Source organism: Mytilus edulis, chromosome 3 (genome assembly GCF_963676685.1).
Source record: "Mytilus edulis chromosome 3, xbMytEdul2.2, whole genome shotgun sequence".
In the NCBI taxonomy this organism is placed as follows: domain Eukaryota; kingdom Metazoa; phylum Mollusca; class Bivalvia; order Mytilida; family Mytilidae; genus Mytilus; species Mytilus edulis.
In genome coordinates, this window is record NC_092346.1 from 45,493,095 (window position 1) to 45,517,115 (window position 24,021).

General features: G+C 33.5%; 3 protein-coding genes across 8 annotated transcripts in view; 2 read left to right on the forward strand and 1 right to left on the reverse strand.

The window, feature by feature from the left end:
• The window catches only part of LOC139516615 (WD repeat-containing protein 64-like), a 46,265-nt gene extending 40,537 nt beyond the window's left edge, over positions 1–5,728 (forward strand). For 2 of the 6 annotated variants that reach the window (XM_071306809.1, XM_071306814.1), the window contains one exon: positions 4,168–4,495. In XM_071306809.1, the coding sequence (XP_071162910.1) occupies positions 4,168–4,353 (186 nt within the window). In that variant the 3' untranslated portion in view covers positions 4,354–4,495. Of the gene's footprint in view, positions 1–939; positions 1,127–4,167 lie in introns of all 6 variants that reach the window. The other 4 variants (XM_071306812.1, XM_071306810.1, XM_071306811.1 and 1 more) reach the window with 4 other exon arrangements.
• A 4,462-nt stretch (positions 5,729–10,190) lies between these two features.
• On the reverse strand, positions 10,191–11,633 carry LOC139514296 (testis-specific serine/threonine-protein kinase 6-like). The gene has a single exon (XM_071303338.1). The coding sequence runs from the start codon at positions 11,528–11,530 to the stop codon at positions 10,460–10,462; it is 1,071 nt and encodes a 356-aa protein (XP_071159439.1). The 5' UTR covers positions 11,531–11,633; the 3' UTR covers positions 10,191–10,459.
• Positions 11,634–11,689: 56 nt separating this feature from the next.
• On the forward strand, positions 11,690–17,545 carry LOC139514297 (testis-specific serine/threonine-protein kinase 1-like). Its single transcript, XM_071303339.1, has 4 exons — positions 11,690–12,089; positions 13,960–14,108; positions 15,827–16,034; positions 17,118–17,545. Exons 1-4 carry the CDS (start codon positions 11,805–11,807, stop codon positions 17,427–17,429), a joined length of 954 nt encoding a protein of 317 aa, XP_071159440.1. The 5' UTR covers positions 11,690–11,804; the 3' UTR covers positions 17,430–17,545.
• The last annotated feature ends 6,476 nt before the right edge of the window (positions 17,546–24,021 follow it).

Genomic DNA, 24,021 nt, shown 5'->3' on the forward strand with positions numbered 1-24,021 from the left:
CCGTGCAATATGCTTTTTGCCGGTCAATATGCTTTTTGCTATCCGCCGTTTTCTTTCTACCTTTGAAAATATAGTTTAACATGTGACTATCCCTAAACGAATCAAATTTGTTAAAATATACGAATTAATAATATTATACAAATACAGCCTTTGTATGAGGTCGATACAAGGATATATTGACCTGAAAGAAGTATATTGACTGAGGACAAAGTCCAAGGTCGATATACTTCTTTGGGTCGATATATATCCTGTATTGACCTCATACAAAGGCTATATTTGTTATATTATTAATTTCTGACCATATTTGTATAAAAATCGTTTGTTGGAATTTTATAGATATTACATTGTCTCCTTGACAATAACATAATATTAAAAAATATAGGTCACTGATGAGTTAAAAGAGATATTTCAATTTTAAAGCCACAAAATGGTATTTTTCAACCAAAGGGAGATAATTTGGAACTTTTTCAATGATGTTTACATTTCAAAAGTCATCTGGGGCAAACACGAATTAATTGTTTTGAATGTTTTTTGTACCATATGATAAAGTAACAACTACAAAAGGTAATAAATAAAATTTGTAATGAAAAACAAATGTTTGATTTTTTTTCTGAAATTTTTACACCCTCGAGCCTCCTTAAGCTTTTACAGATAGTCAGAAAAAATTTATATATGAAAATAAGTTCATTATCAAACATATTTAACTATAAAATGATATAATTATGAATAAAAAACAAATAAAAAGTCATAAGTGTTGCTGGCTTAAAAATAACTTTACGAGATTGATATTTGTGTGAGAAACATGTTGTAGTGTAGCTAACTGTATGTTATAACTTGATATTGTTGAGTTAACTAGTCTAACTTTGTGTTATAACTTGATATTGTTGAGCTAACTACTCTAACTTTGTGCTCTGTGTGATTAACACTTTCATATTGTAGAGTTTACCTTCTAACAGCCAATTTAGAGATCAATTTAGTATGGACCAAAAACAATTCTTACGGATACGGAAGCCATCCCAAGTGAATGTCCTCCCTCGTATCAACTCTCTCTATCTTAAACTCAACAAGAAGTATGACAAACTAGATTATTTAAAGACTAAAGTCAAAAGATGAAATATTTGTATCTGTAAGTAGCTCTGTAGTTGAAATCCTTCCATTTCTAGATACATAGACAAAATCCTTCCACTTATAGATACATAGACAAAATCCTTCCACTTATAGAAACATAGACATCCGTTCACTTAGTTATCCGTTCACTTAGTTTAGAACTAGATATAGTCATCCCTTCACTTGGTTTAGAACTGACAGATTTGTAAAATGACATGAGATAGTGTCTCTATTGACATTACGGTACATCAAATGAACTATGAACTTCATTATGTCAATGTCACTGTCAAAATAATCACTGGGGTTCTTTTTAGCTTGCTGTTTGTGCGAGCCAAGGCTCTGTGTTGAAGACCATACTTTGACCTATAAAGGTTTATTTTTACAAATTGTGACTTGGATGGAGAGTTGTCTCATTGGCACTCATACCACATCTTCTTATATCTATATAGTATCTATGCATCAGCATGTGGTCATTATTACATTTGAACATGAAATTTGGTGTTGAAGTTGCATTAGATCTGTCCTACACAAGGAAACCAATTTACAAAGGAAAGTTGTGAATTGATTCCACCAAATATTAAGAGATCCCAAGATACAAAGAAGATTTGATTAGCATTTAATCGCTTAGAATCTGAAGGTTGGTTTATTTTAAGAACACTTTATTTTGCATCAATTTCACAGCATATATGTGTTTATCACAGATTGCACTTATGTTTCACAGTTGATAACTAAAGTTGAGATAAAAAGACATTTTCTGAAGAAAAAATTCAGAATTTTTTCCATTGCATGTATTCTAAACCTTTAACCTGTTAATTTCAATGGTATTTTTGATACATGAATATAGTAACCAGTATAATATGCATGATAAATGTTAAGTGAGAAACATTGATAAGTGACCAAGTTACTAAGGGGAGATAATGAAGGCTTTAATTTGGCTAATTTTTAAAGGGAGATAATTCATAATTGATGTTTCTCACTCATAATGGATGTATAAATAAAAAAAAAATATATATAACAAGCATGAAATATTATTTATACATATGACTAACTACATGTTTACATTTCCCTCTATAAAGCTTTATTGTAACTGTCAATGATTGAAAATGGTAATCTGTATATGCATTCATTCATAATTATATTTCAGGGTACAGATCTTTTTTAGGTGAAATTTAATCAAAGAATTGTTGCTATGTTTTTATGCCTTTAAGTGGGGCATTATGTTTTACAGTCTGTGCATCTGTTTGTTTATCCCTTTGTTCATTCTTCCATGTATCTGTCTGTCCACTTCAGGTTAAAGTTTTTGGTCGTGGTAGAATTTTGATGAAGTTGTAGTGGATTCAGCTTGAAACTTAATACACATGTTTCCTATGATATGTAGGATCTTAATACACATGTTCCCTATGATATGTAGGATCTTAATACACATGTTCCCTATGATATGTATGATCTTAATACACATGTTCCCTATGATATGTATGATCTTAATACACATGTTCCCTATGATATGTAGGATCTTAATACACATGTTCCCTATGATATGTAGGATCTTTCTAATTTTAATACCAAGTTAGAGTTTTTACCCCAATTTAAAGGGCCACTGAACATAGAAAATGAAAGGGGGGTTTGTTTTATCAGTGTACTGTGGACACATTCTTTTAAATTATATGTACACGAAAAATTTAGGAATATAGGAGAACTATGATATCTATTACCCCTCTCCCGTTTACAGTTTGAATATTCTTTGGGCTAATACCGGTAAGTAATTCGTAGATGCTTTACTCGAGTTAGCAGATAATAACTGCAAAAAAAATATTCATTGATGAATTGTAAATTTTTTATATATTTTTTTATGATACCTCAAATCACAAATTTAATAATCAAGGAGCCATATCAATTTGTTAAGTATCCACAAAAAATGGCACTTTCTTTGTTTTGTGATAATACACTCTGAATACAGTCAATACACTTTGTAGTCTTGAATGATTTAGAGAATGAACTATTATATAAACACTTGTCTGTTGCTAAGGACCATATGTTGACCTTTAGATGTCTTTTGGGTTGTTTTTTGTGTAGTTGTTGCTAAGGACCATATGTTGACCTTTAGATGTCTTTTGGGTTGTTTTTTTTTTTTTGTGTAGTTTGGTTGTGATCTCCTTCTTGTATATTCCATATCTGGTTTTGATCCACTTCTTTATTGTTTTATATTGAAGCAGGTCATGTGAAGGTTGATTGGATGACTTCAGAATTATTGATGTAAATTCTAAATTTGTTTCCTTTCCATATCTTTTGTTGTGAAAAGGAGTAGGTCCGGTAAGGACCGATTTTGGCCTCAAATTTCAGGTTCATCTGACGAAAGATTTTGACCACTTTTTAAACACTTTTAAAAGTGTCTATTTCATTTGAATCAATTAGTTTATGTGAAAGATTTTAACTGATTTAGTAATTAAAAACGATCCGATTCAAGCTTATATATGAAAAATCTACCAAATATGCCGAAAAATGTCACTTTTCAGATGGTTTTTGTCAAAAACGAAAGTGGCCGCATTCGTGTTCATCCTCAACCTTTATATATATTATGTATTATCATAAAATACAACTTACATTTGAATATTAAGGATGAACACGAATGCGGCCACTTTCATTTTACCTGAAAACTGTCTAAAATTTAACTAAAATGCTAGAATTGTGAAGATTTCAGTAAATTAGCATGACTTTATGGTGCTAGTACCCGATATATGTGCATTGTTATGTCAAAAACAGCCCATATTTAAGTAGCAAAAGCATTCTACTGTCCAATAAATAACTAAAGGTTTACATTTTAACAACTTTGTAAAACTGCTATATTTTGGGGCCAAAAAGGGGTCTTACTGAACCTACTCCTTTGTGACCAGAGAGGTTTGCATAAATGGTAAAAATTAATCTGGGGATTTTTGTTCATTGTCGAACAAATTTATAGCAATGACATTGAAAAAAATTCTGATATTAAAAGTTCTAAGCTAAAAATTGAATTCCTATTCGGGAAGAATTTGTAGATTCAGAATTTATATATTTGTTTTTCAGTTAATTATGCAAACCAAAGCAGCTAGCCGTCGTGTAACAAAAAGAGGTAGTGCTATGGGCAGGTCTGTTGGCAGTGTATCATTGTCATCTGCCAATTTTTCATCAAGGATGCAATCCAGACAGTCAATTTTACCCACACCAAGATCCATGAGTAAAATGAGCAAGCTAAGCTCATTAACATCATAATAGAGCATGCAGAATCATTTTAGGACAATTTTGAATTAAATGGATTGTATTTTTAATTCTGTACTTCAGTTGATCAAATAACCAGACAAATGTGTTAATATTTTCTCCATTTTGTACATTATATGAAATGTTAACTTTTCATCTAGACACTATCTTAAAAGTCTACCTTTGATGTTGGTGGACTTTGAACTAGTGTTCCAATTTTATTAATTTAGAAATTGAATGAATTGGATAAATCATAATTGAAATACTTGCATTTTAATTTTAATTTTTTAAATTTCTAATTGACAAACATATACTGTAAATTCAGAAATTAAAGTGTGGTTTTTATTATTGCAAATTATGCGACTGAGTAAGTATCTCAATAATAAGAACATGCTTTTAAATGTCTGATATTTATATCTGCATACAGATTTTCTTGAAAGTGGCAATAATTAATCTCACATGTTTGTCCCTGCTTTAAAAATCACAATTATAAATGCAAACAATAATTTCTGAATTTACAGTTGTTGTATTATTTTTCATAATGTTAATACATAAATATCTTTCACCAGCTTGTATTAGTTCGAATTACCTTACTCATAATTAACAGTATTTAAAGAAAACATATGATTCCATCAAGCAGTATTATAAAACGAAATCAGCATTTATGCAATGTTAAAAGTTGTACTAATTAATTTTGAATACTGATTGAATGTCATTTTTACTGGTATCATCATTACTAGTAAGAGAGGACACTAATTGACAATTATTTGTTCAGGTACCAGTTTTATTTTTGTTATCCTTCTTGAGGTCTTGTTCCAACAAATGCCAAATCCTTCAACAGAGGCATCATAATTTCTGCTTAAATTTATTTTAAAAATTTACATTTATGATATTTTGTACTCATACTGAACACTAGAAAAATGGCTTTGCCAATTCTTGCTTTTATGCTGTTTAGAATTTTAACTTCAACTGTAAAGTTTAATCATTTTTACATTTTTATATTTTTTATTATTTTTAAGGTCACACATCTCAGTGGCTCTAATACCCACATCTCTATATCTAAATTGATGATATGATATATTGAGGCCAGTCTTAGTCAGTTATGCAAATGTTTATTTTCTGTTTTTTAACCTGCAAAAAACTCTTACAAAATCAAGAGGCTACTTTTGGTGATTTTGTATCTACTTTAAGCTGTGAGCATTACAGTTTACATTGACTCTTTGTTATGATTCCATATTTTTCATCATGTTTATTTTCATTTTGTTTCTTATATGTTTAACATGCAATGAATTTGTAAGTGGGCGATAAATTCAAGATTTTATTTTGTTACCTGTGATATTTTAGAAAGTCTGTGATAAATATTTTTTATAAATAAACAAAGAAATATTTATCTTCTTATGAATTTTATTTGCCAATGGTTGTCAAATTAAATGTTTTGAAACTTGATTTGATAGGCCATAAATATTATATTCCTTCTAGGTGAATTTTAAATGAATCTTTGTGGTGGGTAAAATGCTTCTCATGTAGTACCAGCACATTATTGGTCTACAATAGTAAGTTCGTTTATTTTTTGTTAGAATATAAATAATAATAAGTAGTATGAGTGCAAATGAGACAACTCTCCATACAAGTCAAAAGGGGCAAAAAGTAAACAATTGTAGGTCAAAGTATGGCCTTCAACATGGAGCCTTGGCTCACACTGAAAAGCAAGCTATAAAGGACCTCAAAATGACTAGTGTTAAACAATTCTAACAGTACATATATTTGTCTGACAAATCTCATATGGCATTGACCCCATTTCAGATTTCCTCATACTTTAAAGATTTCAGGTCTGTTTCTTATTGTGTATGCAATACTGGTCAGCAATATTAAGTAAAGAGATTTGTTGTAATTTTTAAGTAAAGTGGTGATTAACTAATTTGTGGCAGTTTCCAGGATTGGGTATGGTGCTCAGTATCATAATATATCAGATAAACAGTATAATTATGATGTGTGGATTCATTATGAATTGCCAATGTGACAGCAATCCACCAAGGAAAAAAAGACATCTTAAGTTCAACCTTCAACAATGGACAAAACCCCTTGAGGTATCTCTAAGCAAGACAAGGTGTGGTAAACCAGGTATGAACAATTAAAAAAAACCTAAAAAAGTTAATAAGTAATAATTAAGTTAAAAAAAAGAAAATGACATCAGCTGGAATATAGCAGAGGTGGATTCAGGGAGACAGGGGACTGATACCCCTTTTGCTGAGCTTCATATAAAAAATTATGATAAATGCATGGACTTTTAACGAATATCGCACCAAACATTGGCTTGCAAGGAACCCCTCTTTTCAAAATCCTTGACAGACACATGGCTTGTAACTTCCACATAAATTTTATGTTAGGGTTCGACCTATTTGTTCCACACTCAGTGGTGGATTCATGACTGGTTTGAGTTTTAAAATAAATGCATTCCTATATTTCACAATTTGCATTTTCATATCATAAATTGTAAAATAAAATATCTATTCCATTTTTATAAATTACTCAAAATTCCAGGATTCTCCCGTTATAATATCCTCCTCATCATTACCAGAAGTATTGGTATAACAGCAACACAATGCTCTTAACAGTGTAAAACTTTACTAGAATGGACATTACTTAGATACACACAAAGAATGAAACTTCAGGTAAAACATGACTGAAATGACAACTAAAGTGTAAACACATTAGCATGTTGGGTCAGACTGCTTTTCATTGGTCTCTTGAAATAGAAAAAGCTCTCAATGTTGAATATTTGAAGGTGAAATTAACATTCATAACAAAACATAAAATTTGTAAATAAAGCTCTTAATCACATCATTCGTCCTGAACATGCTTGAAACATTTGCCACTGGACATTAAGCAAACAACGTTTTTTTGTAAAAGTGGGGCGAGTTGGTGAAAAAGTGGGGCGCTTTGGTGTAGGGCGATTTTCCAGTGGGTCGATTTGTCCTGCTTCCCAAACAACAGTCCATCAATCAATTCAAATTATTTTGAGGTCAAAAGGTCAATGATACAATTTATTATAAATGCAACAAAGATCAATTCACTAATCTAATGAAATAACTAGCACACATACAAAGAACTCTGAATATTCTTAACCGGGGATTGAACCATCTGGACATTGCTGCATATACAATACTTTATACTGCATCGGTGCTATTTATGGAGTCACCTTTTACATTATACAGCCAGGCACTGACCATTGTTTGTGACGTGAACAATATGTTCCTGTAGAAATGTCTTTATGACGTTACGAAGTAGTACAGGTTCGCGGAATTTTTTCATCGTTCGGCTTCGTGTTAAAAATTCACGAGTTTCAACCAAAATATCTAGTTAGATAGTTATGGACTTTTGATTAGGAAAAAATATATAAAATATAAATTGTCTAGGATATAACATTTATTTGCAAAATAGGAAAGAAATGTCTCTCGAGTCCTGCTTTCTTCTCTGTTCAGAGACAATGTATGATTATTCTACATTTAGTCACAGCTATCCTATTTTGGTAGAGATTCGATATAATATATATATAAAAAAAGAAGAGTGTGGTATGATTGCCAATGAGACATTTTACAAGAGACCAAATGACACAGAAATTAACAACTATAGGTCACCGTTCAGGCTTCAACAATGAGTAAAGCAATAAGCTTCTTTTTTTTAAGCATAAATGAAAATGTGCATTCGATCTTACGTTAAATACACGTATTTTTTGTCAGTCAATGTGAACTCCAATCATCTACCAACTCTAGTAAATCTTGATGTCGCACGTACAAACATATAGAATATAACTGAGAAAGTGGATTTATATATAAGTTCAATAAACAAAAACAAAAACAAAACTGAAATATACTGCAAATAGACCATGATAGTTTAACTAAACATATTTGTTTAATATTAATGACACTTTCCAAAGGGAAAACAAGTTGTAAAAAGTACAGTATCGATACCAAATCTTAAGTGATATAAATGGATTTCTAACTTAAAAAGTTACGAAAAACAATGAACGATGGATACGTGTCTATTCAATGGTCAAGAACTGTACATAGATAGACCTTATGGTTCTTCATGTTTGGTTATTTGTTACCCAGGATTGCTATTTCTTTGACGTATAAAGAAACACTGTATCAGTTGAAGAACACTTCATTAAAACCAAGTAGGACATGATATCCCCTGGATTAATACCATGTAATTGGTTCTTCGATTGGCATAGTCCCGTTACATAAGCATTACCCATGCCAAGTACTCGTTGATTCAATCTCTGTGAGCTTATAAATGGAAACCAAAATTATATCTTAATAGGTGGATGCAGCCGATCTTCAGAGATTTTTTTTGTATTTCTCGCTGAAAATATCTGCACCCTGAATTGCAACTTTAAAAGAATAATTCGTTTTGAAAGTGGAAATGAAACCAGAGGTCCAAATAGGGCGTATAACACCATGCAATCCTGTCTTGTGTGGATATCATTTGCAGAACGCAAAGTGATCATGTGAAAAGTCCATAGACATTTTTAATCACTATACATTTTTCTAGAGATCACAGGGTTTGTATTTTACATGAGTAACTTGATGGGTGATGCTAGTAGAGCAGGATATGTTTACCCTTCCGGAGCACCCGAGGTAGTTCCCGGTTTTTGTTAGGGTTCGTGTTGCTCAGTCGTTTAGCTTTCTATGTTAGTTTTTCTAATCTTATTTTTTTATTTGTTTTTTTAACGGTATTTTTGTTGTTTCCGTTTTTTGCAAAGTAATTGTGAGTAGGAATTTCTCTTGTGTATCTTTTGTCTATCTCGGAGAAATGGACATCAATCCTGGTGAGCAGACATGAGTCTAAGTCGACATCCAAAGGAGACGTATACATAGTTTAGACAGAGTTTGTCTCTCATGATCAATTATATTTTGTTTATTGTACGCCAAGTCGATCTGAAAAAAAATCCTTGACATCAGTGCCTGTTTTTACCAATTTGTAACACTTCTGCCAGTATCAGTTGCATGAATTGTTTCGTATTGTATTTTAGAAACTGACCAACACGCAACCTTGACTGACAAGTCTAAAAGAAACAATTGACATGAATTAGGCCGTTGATTTTTTCGCCTACTCAATCTGCTTCACATTTTGTCATACCGGGGCTTAGTATAGCTCACCGTATACTAGTATACGATTTTGAAATACTCATTGTCGAAAACTGTACAGTGACATATAGTTGCTTACATCCATACTAATTTGGTCTCTGGTTTACATTTTCTCATTGGCAACCAAACCTTGAGTTGAAGTCATAAAACTTTGCTCAGTGCTCGGAGCACAAAAATCATGCTCGAAACATGAAATCCAGCAATTTGATTGGTTGATTTTCGAGTCTGAGTACAAAAATCATGCTCGAAAGTTTTATGACCGTGAGGCCTGATCTCATTATTTTTGTAATGAACTAAAAAAAAAAGATATATAAAACAAAATTTCAATTCACAGATTTGTGATCGAAAACTTAAACTTAAAAAAAGAAGAAATGTCGGATATTGTTTTCACTGTTATACTGCAAATTAACAATGAAGAATAAAAAAATGAAAAATGAATTAATTCTAGCAAGGATTTGTATAGTCTTGCTATACAAATCCTTGACCGTCTAGGTATTATTTATATAAAAAAAAAACCTGTCCAAACATGAAAGAAAAGAATACCTTCATAATAACCAATGATTTTCACTGCTGTACACGACTATAAACTGAACCGAACAATGAACTCCCGATGAAACAGACACTAACTCTTTACACATTTTGAGTACCACATCATGACATTAAACTTCAATTGCCTTTTCGATTAATGTTTGCAAAACTTGATTAAATATCATTTTTATTATTAAATTTTAACATTCATGCAAAGGCAATATTAAATAAACAGTACCATATGTACAAAGTATTACAATTCAAAAATATAATCACCTACAATATAATATGCTATCTTATCAAAATATTACAAAATATGCACCTATAGAAAAGTTGAAAGTATTGCACTTATATAAGGAAAAACATATCTAAACCGTTTATAATTATTTCCAAAATACAAATAATGATTTACAAAAGCCAGTACGAACAAATCACAATTCCCTTTACCCAGATTGTTCACTTGTAGAGGGCGCTTCTTTGTCTTGTTTCTCCGATTTTCGACTTGCTCCTTCCATCTTGACGTTCTCGGGTCGTATTTTCACATCTTGCTTAAACCACGGAGAACCAAGCAGCTCATAGATATCTGGTCTGTCTTTATAATCATAGGAGAACAACCACAAAATTAAACTACGGCAATCATCTGACACGTTTTTCTTAAACTTTTGCCATGGGAAGTTCAAACGTTTATGTTCCTCTAACACACCCTGATTTCCTTTACTTTCATCGTAAGGCATTTTACCGGTAACAAAAATATATAAAATCACTCCAATAGCCCAAATGTCTGCTTTTCTAGGATCATAGGGCTCTCCTTTCAAAATTTCTGGAGCAGCGTATGACTTCGATCCACAGTAGGTTCTGCTAAGATCCCGCATACAGTCCTCTTTCACGAAACCAAAATCACATATCTTTATCGTGTGGGTGCCATCTAATAGAAGGTTTTCTAGCTTGAGATCTCTGTGAGTAATGTTTTGTTCATGAAGATATCGTACTGCCTCACAAATCTGACGTGTCCAAGAACGAGCAATGATATCTTTGATAGCTCCATTACGCTGAATATATCTCAGAACATCACCATTTTCTGCAAACTCTAATATCATATACACACGTCTACTATCCTCGAATATATCTAGCATACGAATAATATGAGGATGGCGTAGTTTAGGCCATATCTCCATTTCACGAGGAAGGAATCTGTGCTGAAAATCTTTTGGTGCTTTTGTTCTGTCTATTATTTTTACAGCAACTTTATCACGATCACTCTTAAAGCAATGTGCATACTTGACTTTGGAATAACTTCCGCTTCCAAGAGTTTGTTTCACTAAATATCCTTTCTTTGCTAAGACAGCACGGTAAGTTGGTCTATAAGTTACGGTTTCATTCCTTGAGGATAGCGATCGTTTCACATCGACTTGTTCGAGCTCTGATTGCATAAGCTCGAGTTCTGCCATTAATTTGTCAGGCTTCGATGAGCTCTCCTCAGCCATCCTCTTCTTGGACCGCTTTTCTGGCAGCATTAACAATTCTAGGATCTTTAACTAGTTTAAAATTTACAATTTCCACATTCCCGAAGCTTGTTATTTTTTACTGCTTCCTCTGTTGACATCCAACTCCAAAACGAGACACAATGGTTAGAACCAAGAGCAACCAAAATGTCGGCGTCATTGTAGAACAAACGTCACTATGGAGGCTGCAGAGCAACGGACTTCCGACAATGTCAGGAGCGTAACGTGATGCTTCATTTTTACACCAAACATTATGTAAGAACTTATTGGATATGGCTGATTTAAAATGAACAAAGCATTGTCCGGTGGAGTTGGCGTGTCAGACGAGGAGATAGAACTGAGGAAACGAGGTTATGCGCTAGGAAGCACACTCGGAGAAGGTTCTTATGGAAAAGTTAAAGGAGCATTTAGTGAGAGTAACCGGAAACGGGTTGCAATAAAAATCATCAACAGAAAGAAAGCACCAAAAGATTTTAGAGAAAAGTTTTTACCTCGAGAATTGAAGATACATGCCAGCTTAAATCATCCAAATGTTATCAAGATGTTCGAAATAATGGAATTTCACAATAAAGTAAGAATACTTTGCACTGTTTCAAATATTTCATGTGTTAAGGTTTTGTGTTTCTTTTTTTTTTGCTCACTCTAATTTGTTTATCATTACTTTTCTTTGTTTTATTTTTTTTTTGTCCGTAATTTCTGAAATTACTTACAGTTCAAGTTTTTAATTTTTTGGCTAGTTGTTACCCATTCATATATTCTCTTTATTTGCCTTCGTGAAAGCGTGTGATTTAGATTTTGGCAAATTTTTTAATTTATCCAAAAATTAAAAGAATGTCTTAAACAAAACCAATTATAGGAGATTTAGCTCTATATTTTCTTTCTGATTCAAGTTATTTGTATTTTGGTTTAATACGCATTTTGATAAAAATAAAAAATAGATTACAAACACATGCATAACTAGCGCCGGATAACATGTATATTTAATGTGTAAAACTGTTGATCTTTTATAAGTATATTTTTTATAAAATCTTTGAATTTTCAAATAAAATAAAAGCTTTTTACTAATTTCTGATTTTGACCCATTGAGTGTAAAACATACAGTCATACTGTGTCCCTCTTCTTTTATAAGTTTATAATACCAACTTCCCCATAGTGTGTTTCGCTTATAATATCAAACTCCTCAAAGTTTTGGAAAGGCTTTCTTTTTTTATTGTCAGACCATTCTATCGATTCTCGTCTAATTTCGAAGTTAGCAAATAAAAACATATTTTGTGTTTCAGTAAAGTATGTATAGATGTGAAAAATAAAAGTACATGAACAAATAAACGGAAAAACACGTAAATGAGACAGCAACCCAATGACACGATAAACCATGCCGGAGGTTTTTAAGAGTTTGTGTCGCTCACCTACAATTTAGGTCTTTGAAATCTTCAACAATGGATTTTTATGGCCCCGCAACGATGTTGTCGGTGCCATATAGTTTTACCCTTGTCCTTCATTCCGTAATTCCGTAATTCTGTAATTCCGTCATTCCGTCATTCCGCAACAAACCATTATACGGATTTTTTTCTAAACGACTTCAGATATTGGGCTGATTTTTTGGTATGTGAGTTAACCATGATGAGTTACAGATCAAGTTTAAGTTTCGTTCTGCTCCGCTAATTTTTGCCGAAATTACGGGCTTTGGACTTTTGATAATTGTTGAAAATCACAGTTATTATACGGACTTTTTTTTCTAAACGCTTTCAGATATTGGGCTGATTTTTGGTATGTGAGTTAACCAAGATGAGTTACAGATCAAGTTTAAGTTTTTTTCCGCTCGGCTTATTTTTGCCAAAATAAACGGGCTATCGACATTGATAAATTACTGAAAATCACAGTTATACAGACTTTTTTCTAAACGCTTTCAGATATTGGTCTGGTTTTTGGTATGTGAGTTACTCAAGATGAGTTACAGATTATGTTTAAGTTTCGTTCCTCTCGGCTATTTTTTGCAGAAATTTCGGGCTTCAGACTTTGATAAATTAATGAAAATCACATTTATACGGACCTTTTTTTCTAAATGCTTTCAGATATTGGTATGTGAGCTAACCTGATGAGTTCAATGACAGATCAAGTTTAAGATTCGTTCCGCTCCGCTGATTTTTGCCAAAATTAAGGGTTTACAACTTTGAAAATTGTTGAAATTCACAGTTATATGGACATTTTTCTATATGCCTCCAGATTTTGAGCTGATTTTTAATATGTGAGACTTGTAACCATCATGTTTGTGTCCACATGTTTTATTGAAATTGCAGATTTTTCAACTTTTTGAGTCGGGGCCATTCGTGTCGCTTTGACACATCTAGTTTCTAATTGCTTTATTTAAAGGAATTACTGTGTTTTCTTTACTTTCAGAGATGCTTTGATCTTTAGAATCAAAAATATTTATATTGTTTTAGGTGTATATTGTATTAGAACATGCTGGACACGGGGATCTTTTGGAATACATAAAGCTTAGAGGAGCCTTTTCTGATGAACAAGCTAAGGGTATATTTAGACAAATTATCCGTGCCATTGATTACCTTCACGACAATAAAGTGGTTCATAGGTAAGTATGATGTCTCAAATCGGCATGAGCTACAAGATAATCTTTCATTTATTTTAAAAAAAAACACGAGTTGTCAGGCAAGACCTTTTTTTCTGTTTAACCTAAGCTTCAAGTTTTGATCTAACATTCCTTATCTTAGACAATAAGAAAATAATAGTTTCTTTGCCTTTCGGAGACTTTAAATGCAAAGTTAATGCAAAGAAAATTACTGGTCCCACCCTCATTTGCTTATTTAAGATGCAGTCTTTGATATCAAGCATCGAGCATATACTATACAAAATTTATATTCAAGCATACGCGATAAACATAACACCAGAAAGGACTAAAGGGGCTTTCACTGTCCAATCTTTCAACGGTAAGGGAATGGGCTGTACTAGGTAACTGTCTGCATCGCTATTAAAATATCTATGCATTAAACAGATATATTACTCCGTAAGAGGGACTGGAACCCTGCTTTTTTAAATACGCATTTGAGCATACTGTATCCTTCGCTGGACATTGAAACAAAAAGAACAATCTTTTTTTGTTCTGAAGCAGCAATAGACTTTGGCGCAAGCATTAATTAACGAGACGTGGATGCTCTATCTCAAACTACAACGACAAATGTCCCCTATCAATCAGTATAGAATTTAAAACTAAAAAGCTATTTTGAATGACTGTTGTTGTCGGAATGCAGTGGCGGATCCAGAACAAAATCATAAAAGGGGGAGAGGGCTACTGACTGCCTAAGCGGGGGCTCGCTCCAGTCATGCTTGAGTGATTCCCTATATTATCAACCAATTGATTCCCACCTTGTGAAAAGGAGAGAACCTGGTCCCCTGAAAAACCCTCTGAATCCGCCTCTGTAATGTCCTGCGGCAAACATTTCCTTCATATTTCGGGCTTCCAATTAAAAATAAAAACATGATAGATAAACCAAGCGGAAATTTATCTCTTGCAACATAATCTTGAAATTTCTCTACCAGAGACATCGAATTTATTTCCCAAATGTTACCAACCGTAAGTGATTACGTTTTTATACAGATTAATGGCGTCCCTTGCGGTTGAGTCATAACCATTAAACTGAAAACAAACTGAAACCAACTACTATCGTTTTTCGTTTTTATATTAACATTTGACAAATGCTGCTGAATATTAAAAAAAAAAGAGATGTGGTATGAGTTTCAATGAGACAGCTCTCCATCCAAGTCACAATTATAGTACAAAGCACGGCCTTCAACACAGTGCTAATAAATCTTTTTAATTAACAGAGATCACAGATAATATTGTAGTAACTAAGTTTATATCATTTTATATCAACACCGTTAAAATATAGCTCAGAACGAAAGCAAAGTGAAAGATCTTTTGTTCGTGCTTTGCAAGAATATGTCAATATGAGGTATTGAATCACAGTTGTAGGCGGGGTTATCCGTATAAGCTTTGGTGACATTTGATGGCAACGTTTTTCACGTTAATATTTCAATGAAGCTGGAACTATCTATTTTTGGTGTGGTTCTTCCCCTCAAAACAACAAATCACGCCAACTTATACACTAACTTAATTTACTTAATTTGAGTGTATTGTGAAAGCCGACATAGTTACACTGAACTACGAGCTTCTTATCGCAAACTTATCAACCGCTAGAAACAAATTTTAAAATAATCTCCCCGATTGCTTAGCACAAAAAGCATTGAAATTTCGCTTTGCATACCAGTAAAATATTTTTTGATATGTTGTAGGGATATGAAATGTGAGAATATTTTATTGGATCAACGAAATAATATAAAGGTATCGGACTTCGGATTTGCTCGTGAAAGCGAGGCTGGTGATATCAGTAAAACTTTTTGTGGTAGCGCAGCATATGCAGCACCCGAGATTTTACAAGGAATTCCATACCATTGTCCCATGCATGACATCTGGAGTATGGGTGTTATACTATATATAATGGTAAGGTTATACTAGGAAAATAAATATAAATGTTATTGAATTCCGATTGGACATACAAAAAAACTATTAAAGGTTAATTGCACTAATGAATATAAATCATCAGGTTTCGGTCTGCACATTGATTTCGTAAAATATCAGTTGTGATTGTTTTTGACAACTATCCACCATAGTAAAATTGACGAGCAAAACACACACCGTAAAGTCGGCTATAAAAGGCCCCACAATTACAAAATTGGACTTGAATACATATGAAAATCAATCTGTATAAAAAATGACGATAGAATAAACGAATTTAAATTAGAGAGTGGAAATGGGATATGTCAAAAAGACAACAACCCGACCAAACAGCAGAAAATAACAGAAGGCCACCAATGGGTCTTCAACGCAGCAAGAAAATCCTGCACCCGGAGGTGGTCTTCATCTGGCTCCTAAATAAAATTGTGCACATGTTCAGTGAAAATAGACGTCACACTAAACTCCAAAACATGTAAATGAACTAAAAAAAAAATTTAAATTACAAGACTAACAAAGGCCAATGCCTATATATATGAATATGACAGACGTCAAACATAGACCACTAAATTACAGGCTACTGAATTTGTACAGTTAATATAAAATGTGACGGGTTAAACGTGTTTGTAAGGGCCTAACTACTGATGTAACAGCACAACATAAGAACAAACTAAAAAAATCATGACGAGAATCTACAGATTACAAAAAATACAAATAAGCATTGTAATTGTCTTGTAGATACTGAAAGTTGGTTTAAAGCCAATAACAAGTAAAACATTAATTGTCCCAGAATAAAAAATCAACCATTTCCAGGCCAACGGTTTTTTTTGTAAATTTGTCATAAACAGTCTGAGAAAGTGAGTAATTAAAAAGACGGACCTTTACCGATATTGGCCATAAAATGTTATACATTATAATACAGGAACAAATCTGATATATGAGGGGCGAAAAAGGTGCCCATAAGAATACATTCAACTTATCGATATTGCCAAAACGTACATAAATGTTGTCAAGTTGTCACACAATTTTATTTTTATTTTTTTATAACCATATACTTCCCTCTTTTTGTAGGTTTGTGCTTCAATGCCTTATGATGATTCAAATTTAAAGAAAATGATAAAAGACCAAATAGAACGAAAAGTTGCATTTTCAAAGTCGAAAAAGGTAAACGCGGAATGTCAAGATTTGATTCACAAAATTTTAGAAGCAAATGTCAAGAAAAGAGCGACCATAACAGCAATGGAGGATCATCCTTGGATACGTAGTCTTGACAAGGTCAAGGAAAAGGAAAAAGAAACACATAGCTCAGAACGACGTGTAGGAACGGAAGGAGAAAAGTTAAATTTAGACTGGGGTAAAAACGAAGTCAAATCAAGTGCATAGTTGCAATATTTTAAAGTATCGTTTTGATATAATCTGTTTTTTCTGTTGTTTATTTTTTGTATATCTTTAAAATTGTTAGTTTATTAATAAAAAAAAAATCTTTTTAGATTATAAGATGATTTAGTAATCTTTTGAACATGACCCAAACGAAATCAGATAATTGATAGGCAGGTTCCAGACGACAAGAGAGAGACAATATAAATGGACATTGAAACCATCGAGGTTTCTAACTGTCAACCGAGGCACTACACGATCACAATGTGTTTGTTGAGTTGGAGAGAATCTGATTATTTCTATTCTAAGAAATAATGAATTCATTCATTCATTCATCTATTCATTTTATTTTCTATGAAAAAGGTTTTTGGCTAAATATTTACTATTCACAAATACAGTTTTAAAATTTAAAAGTAAAAAAAAATTAAAAGCAAAGGTAGCGGGTTTGATAAAGTTACTTTTTGTCACCCAGGAAGTAGAAAACTTTCAAAAACAACCCAGTAATTGCGTTTCTACTAACGCCTTCATCAGGTACGCTAAAATTCAAAGTGTATATGATTTATCCGAATATTGTCTGAATTTTTCTGTATAAGGATTCAAACCTTTTGCTCATGTAGACTAACTGCAGTAATCTCAAGTTAAACTCAGCTTATATCCTAACACCAAATGAAAGTTTAACATTAACTTGTCTTATACAAAAGGTTTATACAATTCAAATATTTTTTTGGGGATAGGCTGTCGTTGATATTCTTTCTGCAAAAAACAAAACAAAAATTAAAGTCACAGTGCTAACACAAAATTGAGACATATCTGCAACCAGATGGACCAGACCGTTTCATCCTTTTCTTTTATTGATGAAGGATCGCAGAATCTACACTTTCTGAGAGAACAAACAGACAACACCATGATAAAACAAACCAACAATTAATCAAAAAGGCAAACACCTCTACACTGTAAACTAAAATTATTGAGCAATGGGAAACCTACAAAAATTTCGATTGAAACCAGGTGCCCCGGAAGAGTAACACTAATCAATCAATCGGCTTGCTGAGTCGTGGTCGTGATAAATGGTTTAAATGTATACTAGTTAAAGGTCCTGGTGTAACTTACATTTTTTTATAAACTCCTGTCATTCAGGGTCCGTTTTGGGAGTTTTTTTATTGACTTTTATACTACATCTCTTTATTGTAAAATGGCTAATATCAGTGTATGTAAAGTGCGGATCCTAAAATATCATTTTCACTGGATATGCCATAAAGGAGAAGGTCCGGTAAGGGCCGATTTTGGCCTCAAATTTCAGGTTCATCTAACGAAAGGTTTTGAACACTTTTTAAACATTTAAGTGTCTATTTCACTTGATTCAATTAGTTATTGTGAATGATTTTATCTGATTTAGTCATTAAAATCGCTTCGATTCAAGTTTAAATATGAAAAATCTATCAAATATGCCAAATAACGTCACTTTTGTCAAAAATGAAAGTGGCCGCATCCGTGTTCATCTTCAACCTTTATATATGTAATGTATTATCATCAAATACAACTTACATTTCAATATTATGAATGAGCACGAATGCGGCCACTTTCATTTAAGACGGAAACCATTTAAAATTTAACTGAAATGCTAAAATTGTGAAGATTTCAGTAATTTAGCATGACTTAATGATGCTAGTACCCGATATATGTGCATTGTATTGTCAAAAACCGCCCATATTTATGTAGCAGAAGTATTATACTTTCCAATAAATAGCTAAAAAATTACATTTTCACAATTTTGTAAAACTGCTATATTTTGGGCCAAAAAGGGGTCTTACTGAACCTACTCCTTTCTGATGTAGAATGATAAATAAACAGACGATTTGTTTTTGACACCGTATATGCAATGGCGTTTGTAATATCTTCATATTGAAAAAATAAAAAAACCATCTTGATCTCGTCGAATTAAAATGATTCTTTCTCTTTCCCTTGATATCTTGACATTTCGTTTAAAGTATGACAAAGCCTTGCACATTCAGATGTAGGTCTACGCAATATTAGATAAAAAATAAAACAATGAAGTAAATCCTAAAAAAGAAATGATTGCACTAATTAATAGTGATAACTCATCGCATCTATACTTAAAATGGATCGCTTTCAATAATCGAAATGCTATGTTATGTTGCTTTTATAACACTTATTTAACTTTAGTGCTATGTTTGTACATTAGATAGACATATCACAATGAAAATATGTTGAAACTTAACTTCAAATCAATTATTTTGGTATTTTCGAAACGTAAAAAAATAAAGTTTTCCCATGAACCTTTATTCTACAATAGACATACTCGCATGTGATAGTGAAAATGAACTAGCTGATTTGCACTTTATATACACTGAATATAGGTATAAAAATATCAAACTTTTGTTTATCTTCATTTCATTGTGTTTTAATTTAGGAAACTCTGTCGCTTTAATAATTTTGTTTCACTTTTTGTTTCATAATGTTTTATAAAATTTATGGTGTACAGCAACCAATATCAGAGTTTATCGGAACTAGGGTAAGCTAAATTAGTGACTTTGTGTTTGGGTTAATGCCGTCACGTGGTGATCTCCTTTGGATCTATAGGGGTAGGGGTATCATGACATCACATGTACTATTGGTAGCGACGTCATCTGGGATCAATAGAGAGGGTAAGTAAAATCTTTTAGGCCAAAATTAGTTTATTGTTTTATAGATCACTCAACATGTCTTTATGTCTGTCCAATGTCAACTTCGAAAGTTTTCTCATTGGAAATCATACCACACACATAAATAAAGACTGAGCTAGACGAATATCAATAAATTGCAAGGGAAATCACACAGGCACTAGTCTCAGAAAAAAATCATATATAACTTAATATAAAAAAAATTTCTCAGATAATCTTGTGTTTCGGAAGGGCAAGAAGTTTCAGCTCCACAAATGTTCATAATTATGTTTCCGATAATAAGAGAGTCCGATAACAAGTCATAAACGAGGAGAGATGGACATGGTTTTGGGTTATAAAAAATGGAAGATTTGTGACACAAATATTTTGCAAAAGCCTGCCTGATTATTAGGTCGTCCATAAATTATTTTTTTTTTTTAAAGATTGACATCGATTGTCGAAAATACAGTGCGACGACTCCATATGCCGGAGCAGGTTCCGTGTAGAGATCTATGCATACTCAGTGGTTGTCGTCTGCTTATGTGGTTCATAAGTGTTTCTCGTTCTCGTTTTTTTTTTATAATGATTAGACCGTTGGTTTTCCCGTTTGAATGGAATTACACAAGTTATTTTTGGGGGCCTTTATAGCTTACTGTTCGGTGTGAGCCTATGCTCCGTGATGGAGACCGTACATTGACCTATAATGGTTTACTTTTATAAATTGTGACTTGTATGGAGAGTTGTCTCATTGGCACTCATACCACATCTTCCTATATCTCTTTACTCAAAAAGCTATGTGGAACAACTAAGATCGTCATTCGAAGTTCCAAAGTTGCCTTTGCGATTAAGGTGATACATGTACATTCTCAAGTTACTACAAACGTTTATAGTCTAACACTTGCAGACCGGAAGATCTCAGAGGGGGTGATTTCTAGTGTGAGGAATCTGATCAAAGTCAGAGACGCCTGAACATTTTTTTTTTTATATTTGCAAGAACTCTACTCTTAACGCCTCCGTCACACCTTACCGGATAGCTCGAACGGACGCCTAACGGATAACTTTTTTTCAATCCGTTCATGTCCGTTAGACATCCGTTCTTATCCGTTAGACGTCCGTCGATATCCGTTTCACGTCCGTTTAGAGTACGTTTTATCCGTCAGTGTCCGTTCTGTCCGTTTGAAAATTTTGAGCATGTTCAAAACTTTGAACGGACGTCCAACGGATAAAATGTCCGTTGAACGTCCGTTAGGCGTCCGTTTTGTACGGTACTCGTCCGTTACGTTTCCGTTTCGTATCCGTTACTTGTCCGTAAAGCCTCGGTCACACCTTACCGGATAGATCGAACGGACGCCTAACGGATAACTTTTTTTCAATCCGTTCATGTCCGTTAGACGTCCGTTCTTATCCGTTAGTCGTCCGTCCATATCCGTTGCATGTCCGTTAAGCGTCCGTTTTATCCGTTGACGTCCGTTCTGTCCGGTGGAAAATTTTGAGCATGTTCAAAACTTTGAACGGACGTCCAACGGATAAAATGTCCGTTGAACGTCCGTTAGGCGTCCGTTAGATAAAATGTCCGTTGAACGTCCGTTAGGCGTCCGTTAGGCGTTCGGCGTCCGTTTTGTACGGTACTCGTCCGTTTTGTATCCGTTACATGTCCGTTATGCATCCGTTGGAGATCCGGTAGACCAATTCACCAACGGACGTCTACCGGACGCCTACCGGATAAAACGGATGTGAAACGGACATTAACGGAAGGAAAACGGATAAAACGGATGCCTACCGGATGTAAAATGGACAAATGCCAATTGAAATTTCGCGTCAGAAATGCCAATAATTGGTATGTCAGATTTTCTTGAGTGTCATGAATATTTATTATTCGTGATGGATCTTGGAGTAAGAGCACGTCTTCGCTACCAAGCAGCTCTCATTCAGGCCAGACTCAACTTAAATGTAGCAAATATAAACATTATAGCTGTCGAAAGGAGAAGAAGGAGAAGACAAAGGAGATGGTGGACACGACCATGGCTTAGTCCTGAAAGACGACGCAGTTTTAGTCTATATGACCAACTCATGACCGAACTTAGGCGGGAGGATCGGCAGTCCTTTGTACACTTCCTTCGAATGCCCACAGAGATGTTCGACGAGATATTGCAGCGGGTTGGTTTATTGCCTTTAATTTTCAGATGGTTTATTGCTTTTAATTTTCAGATGGTTTATTGCCTTCAATTTTTAGATGGTTTATTGCCTTTAATTTTCAGATTATTTTATTGCCTTTAATTTTCAGATGGTTTATTGCTTTTAATTTTCAGATGGTTTATTGCCTTTAATTTTTAGATGGTTTATTGCCTTTAATTTTCAGATTATTTTATTGCCTTTAATTTTCAGATGGTTTATTGCTTTTAATTTTCAGATGGTTTATTGCCTTTAATTTTTAGATGGTTTATTGCCTTTAATTTTCAGATTATTTTGTTCATCCGTTTTATCCGTTACCGGCGGCTTCCGTTAGGTGTCCGTTTTATCCGGTACTCGTCCGTTGGATGTACGTTCGACGTCCGTTCTGTCCGGTACGTATCCGTTTCACGTACGTTCAATGTCCGTTGTGTGTCCGTTAGGCATTCGTTACATGTCCGTTAGTACACCAACGGACTCCCAATGGATAAAAATTTTGTCAACGGATAACTTTTTTTTTATCCGTTAGGCGTCCGTTCGAGCTATCCGGTAAGGTGTGACCGAGGCTTTATTCATTCGGTGGAGGTCTTGTACAAATTCACCAACGGACGTCTACCGGAGTTTAACGGATGAAACGGATGTCGAACGAATGTAAAACGGACTTCTACCGGACGTATAACGGACACGGTAGCACTCCACAGTTACAATGTAGGTGTGTAGTTTCAAATTTTGGTCCCTGTGGATTTTTCAAATATAAGAGCTAGTGTGCAATAAAATTCATTTTTGGATAGCTGAGTATTAAAATAGCCTTCGTATTGGGTTTATATGAACATCAATATCATATATAATGTATGTAATATAGGCTGTTTTCTGTATGACAGTCCGTATTAGTATGTCCATACCATACATTAGTCCGGCAATTCATGATTATTGTAATGGTTTTTTTTCCAACTTTTTGTCGCATGAACTTTGTGATTATATTTTACGAAAAAATGAGGCGAAAGACACCCATTTTTTATTTGATCATTAGGAAGATTTATGAAAACAGTTTCTAAAAAGGTATCACTCAAAGGCATTGAAATTCTAGTTTGATCCAAATTTTGGGGGGATATGTGACATGTTTAACCCCCTTTTTGCAATATTTTATGGTAAATAAATGCAGAATGTTGCCATGGATACACAGAAAAGGAATTATTTTTCACCCTTTCAACTTTTGAAAATCAAATCTATGAAAGATACTGCATGATTACATACATATGCACATGTACAACACAAACAGTTCGGTTAAAATACATTATCCTGCAATTGGGTGTCCTACTATACAGATACAGCCCTACAGATATCGCTATGCTGTATCTGTATACTATACAGATATCGCTTTAAAGCTCCGCTCACTGCCGGACTGAGTATTGTTTGAACCTGTGTGACCTCAGAATGTGTATTCCAGTTGCATTCCAATGACGATGACAATTGTCGTTTTCAAAACTTGAATGTGTATGATCAACCATGTCAATTTCAGCATGCATGTTTAGTGAATGTCAAGTCTGAAGCGTAGGACAACTCGTACACTTCTGTTTCAAATTTGACAATGATTTTTTTATTTGTTTTTACTGTTGAAATTAGTTGTTATGTTAAAATAGATAATTATTCACCTTGAGCGATGTATTATTGTTGACCATTCGAGATTCTTTTTTGCGAACCCGTCTTCAGCGTAATGTGTGATTTTGATATTACTACGCGGGCTTCAAGGGATTACAAATCGAAAATAA

Excerpts from the sequence above, each read along its gene's own strand:
- LOC139514297 (XM_071303339.1), top strand. The coding sequence starts at position 11,805 with ATGAACAAAGCATTGTCCGGTGGAGTTGGCGTGTCAGACGAGGAGATA. Across the intron at positions 14,109-15,826 it reads GACAATAAAGTGGTTCATAG|GGATATGAAATGTGAGAATA; the intron begins GTAAGTATGATG and ends GATATGTTGTAG. Across the intron at positions 16,035-17,117 it reads GTGTTATACTATATATAATG|GTTTGTGCTTCAATGCCTTA; the intron begins GTAAGGTTATAC and ends CTCTTTTTGTAG.
- LOC139514296 (XM_071303338.1), bottom strand. The coding sequence starts at position 11,530 with ATGCTGCCAGAAAAGCGGTCCAAGAAGAGGATGGCTGAGGAGAGCTCA.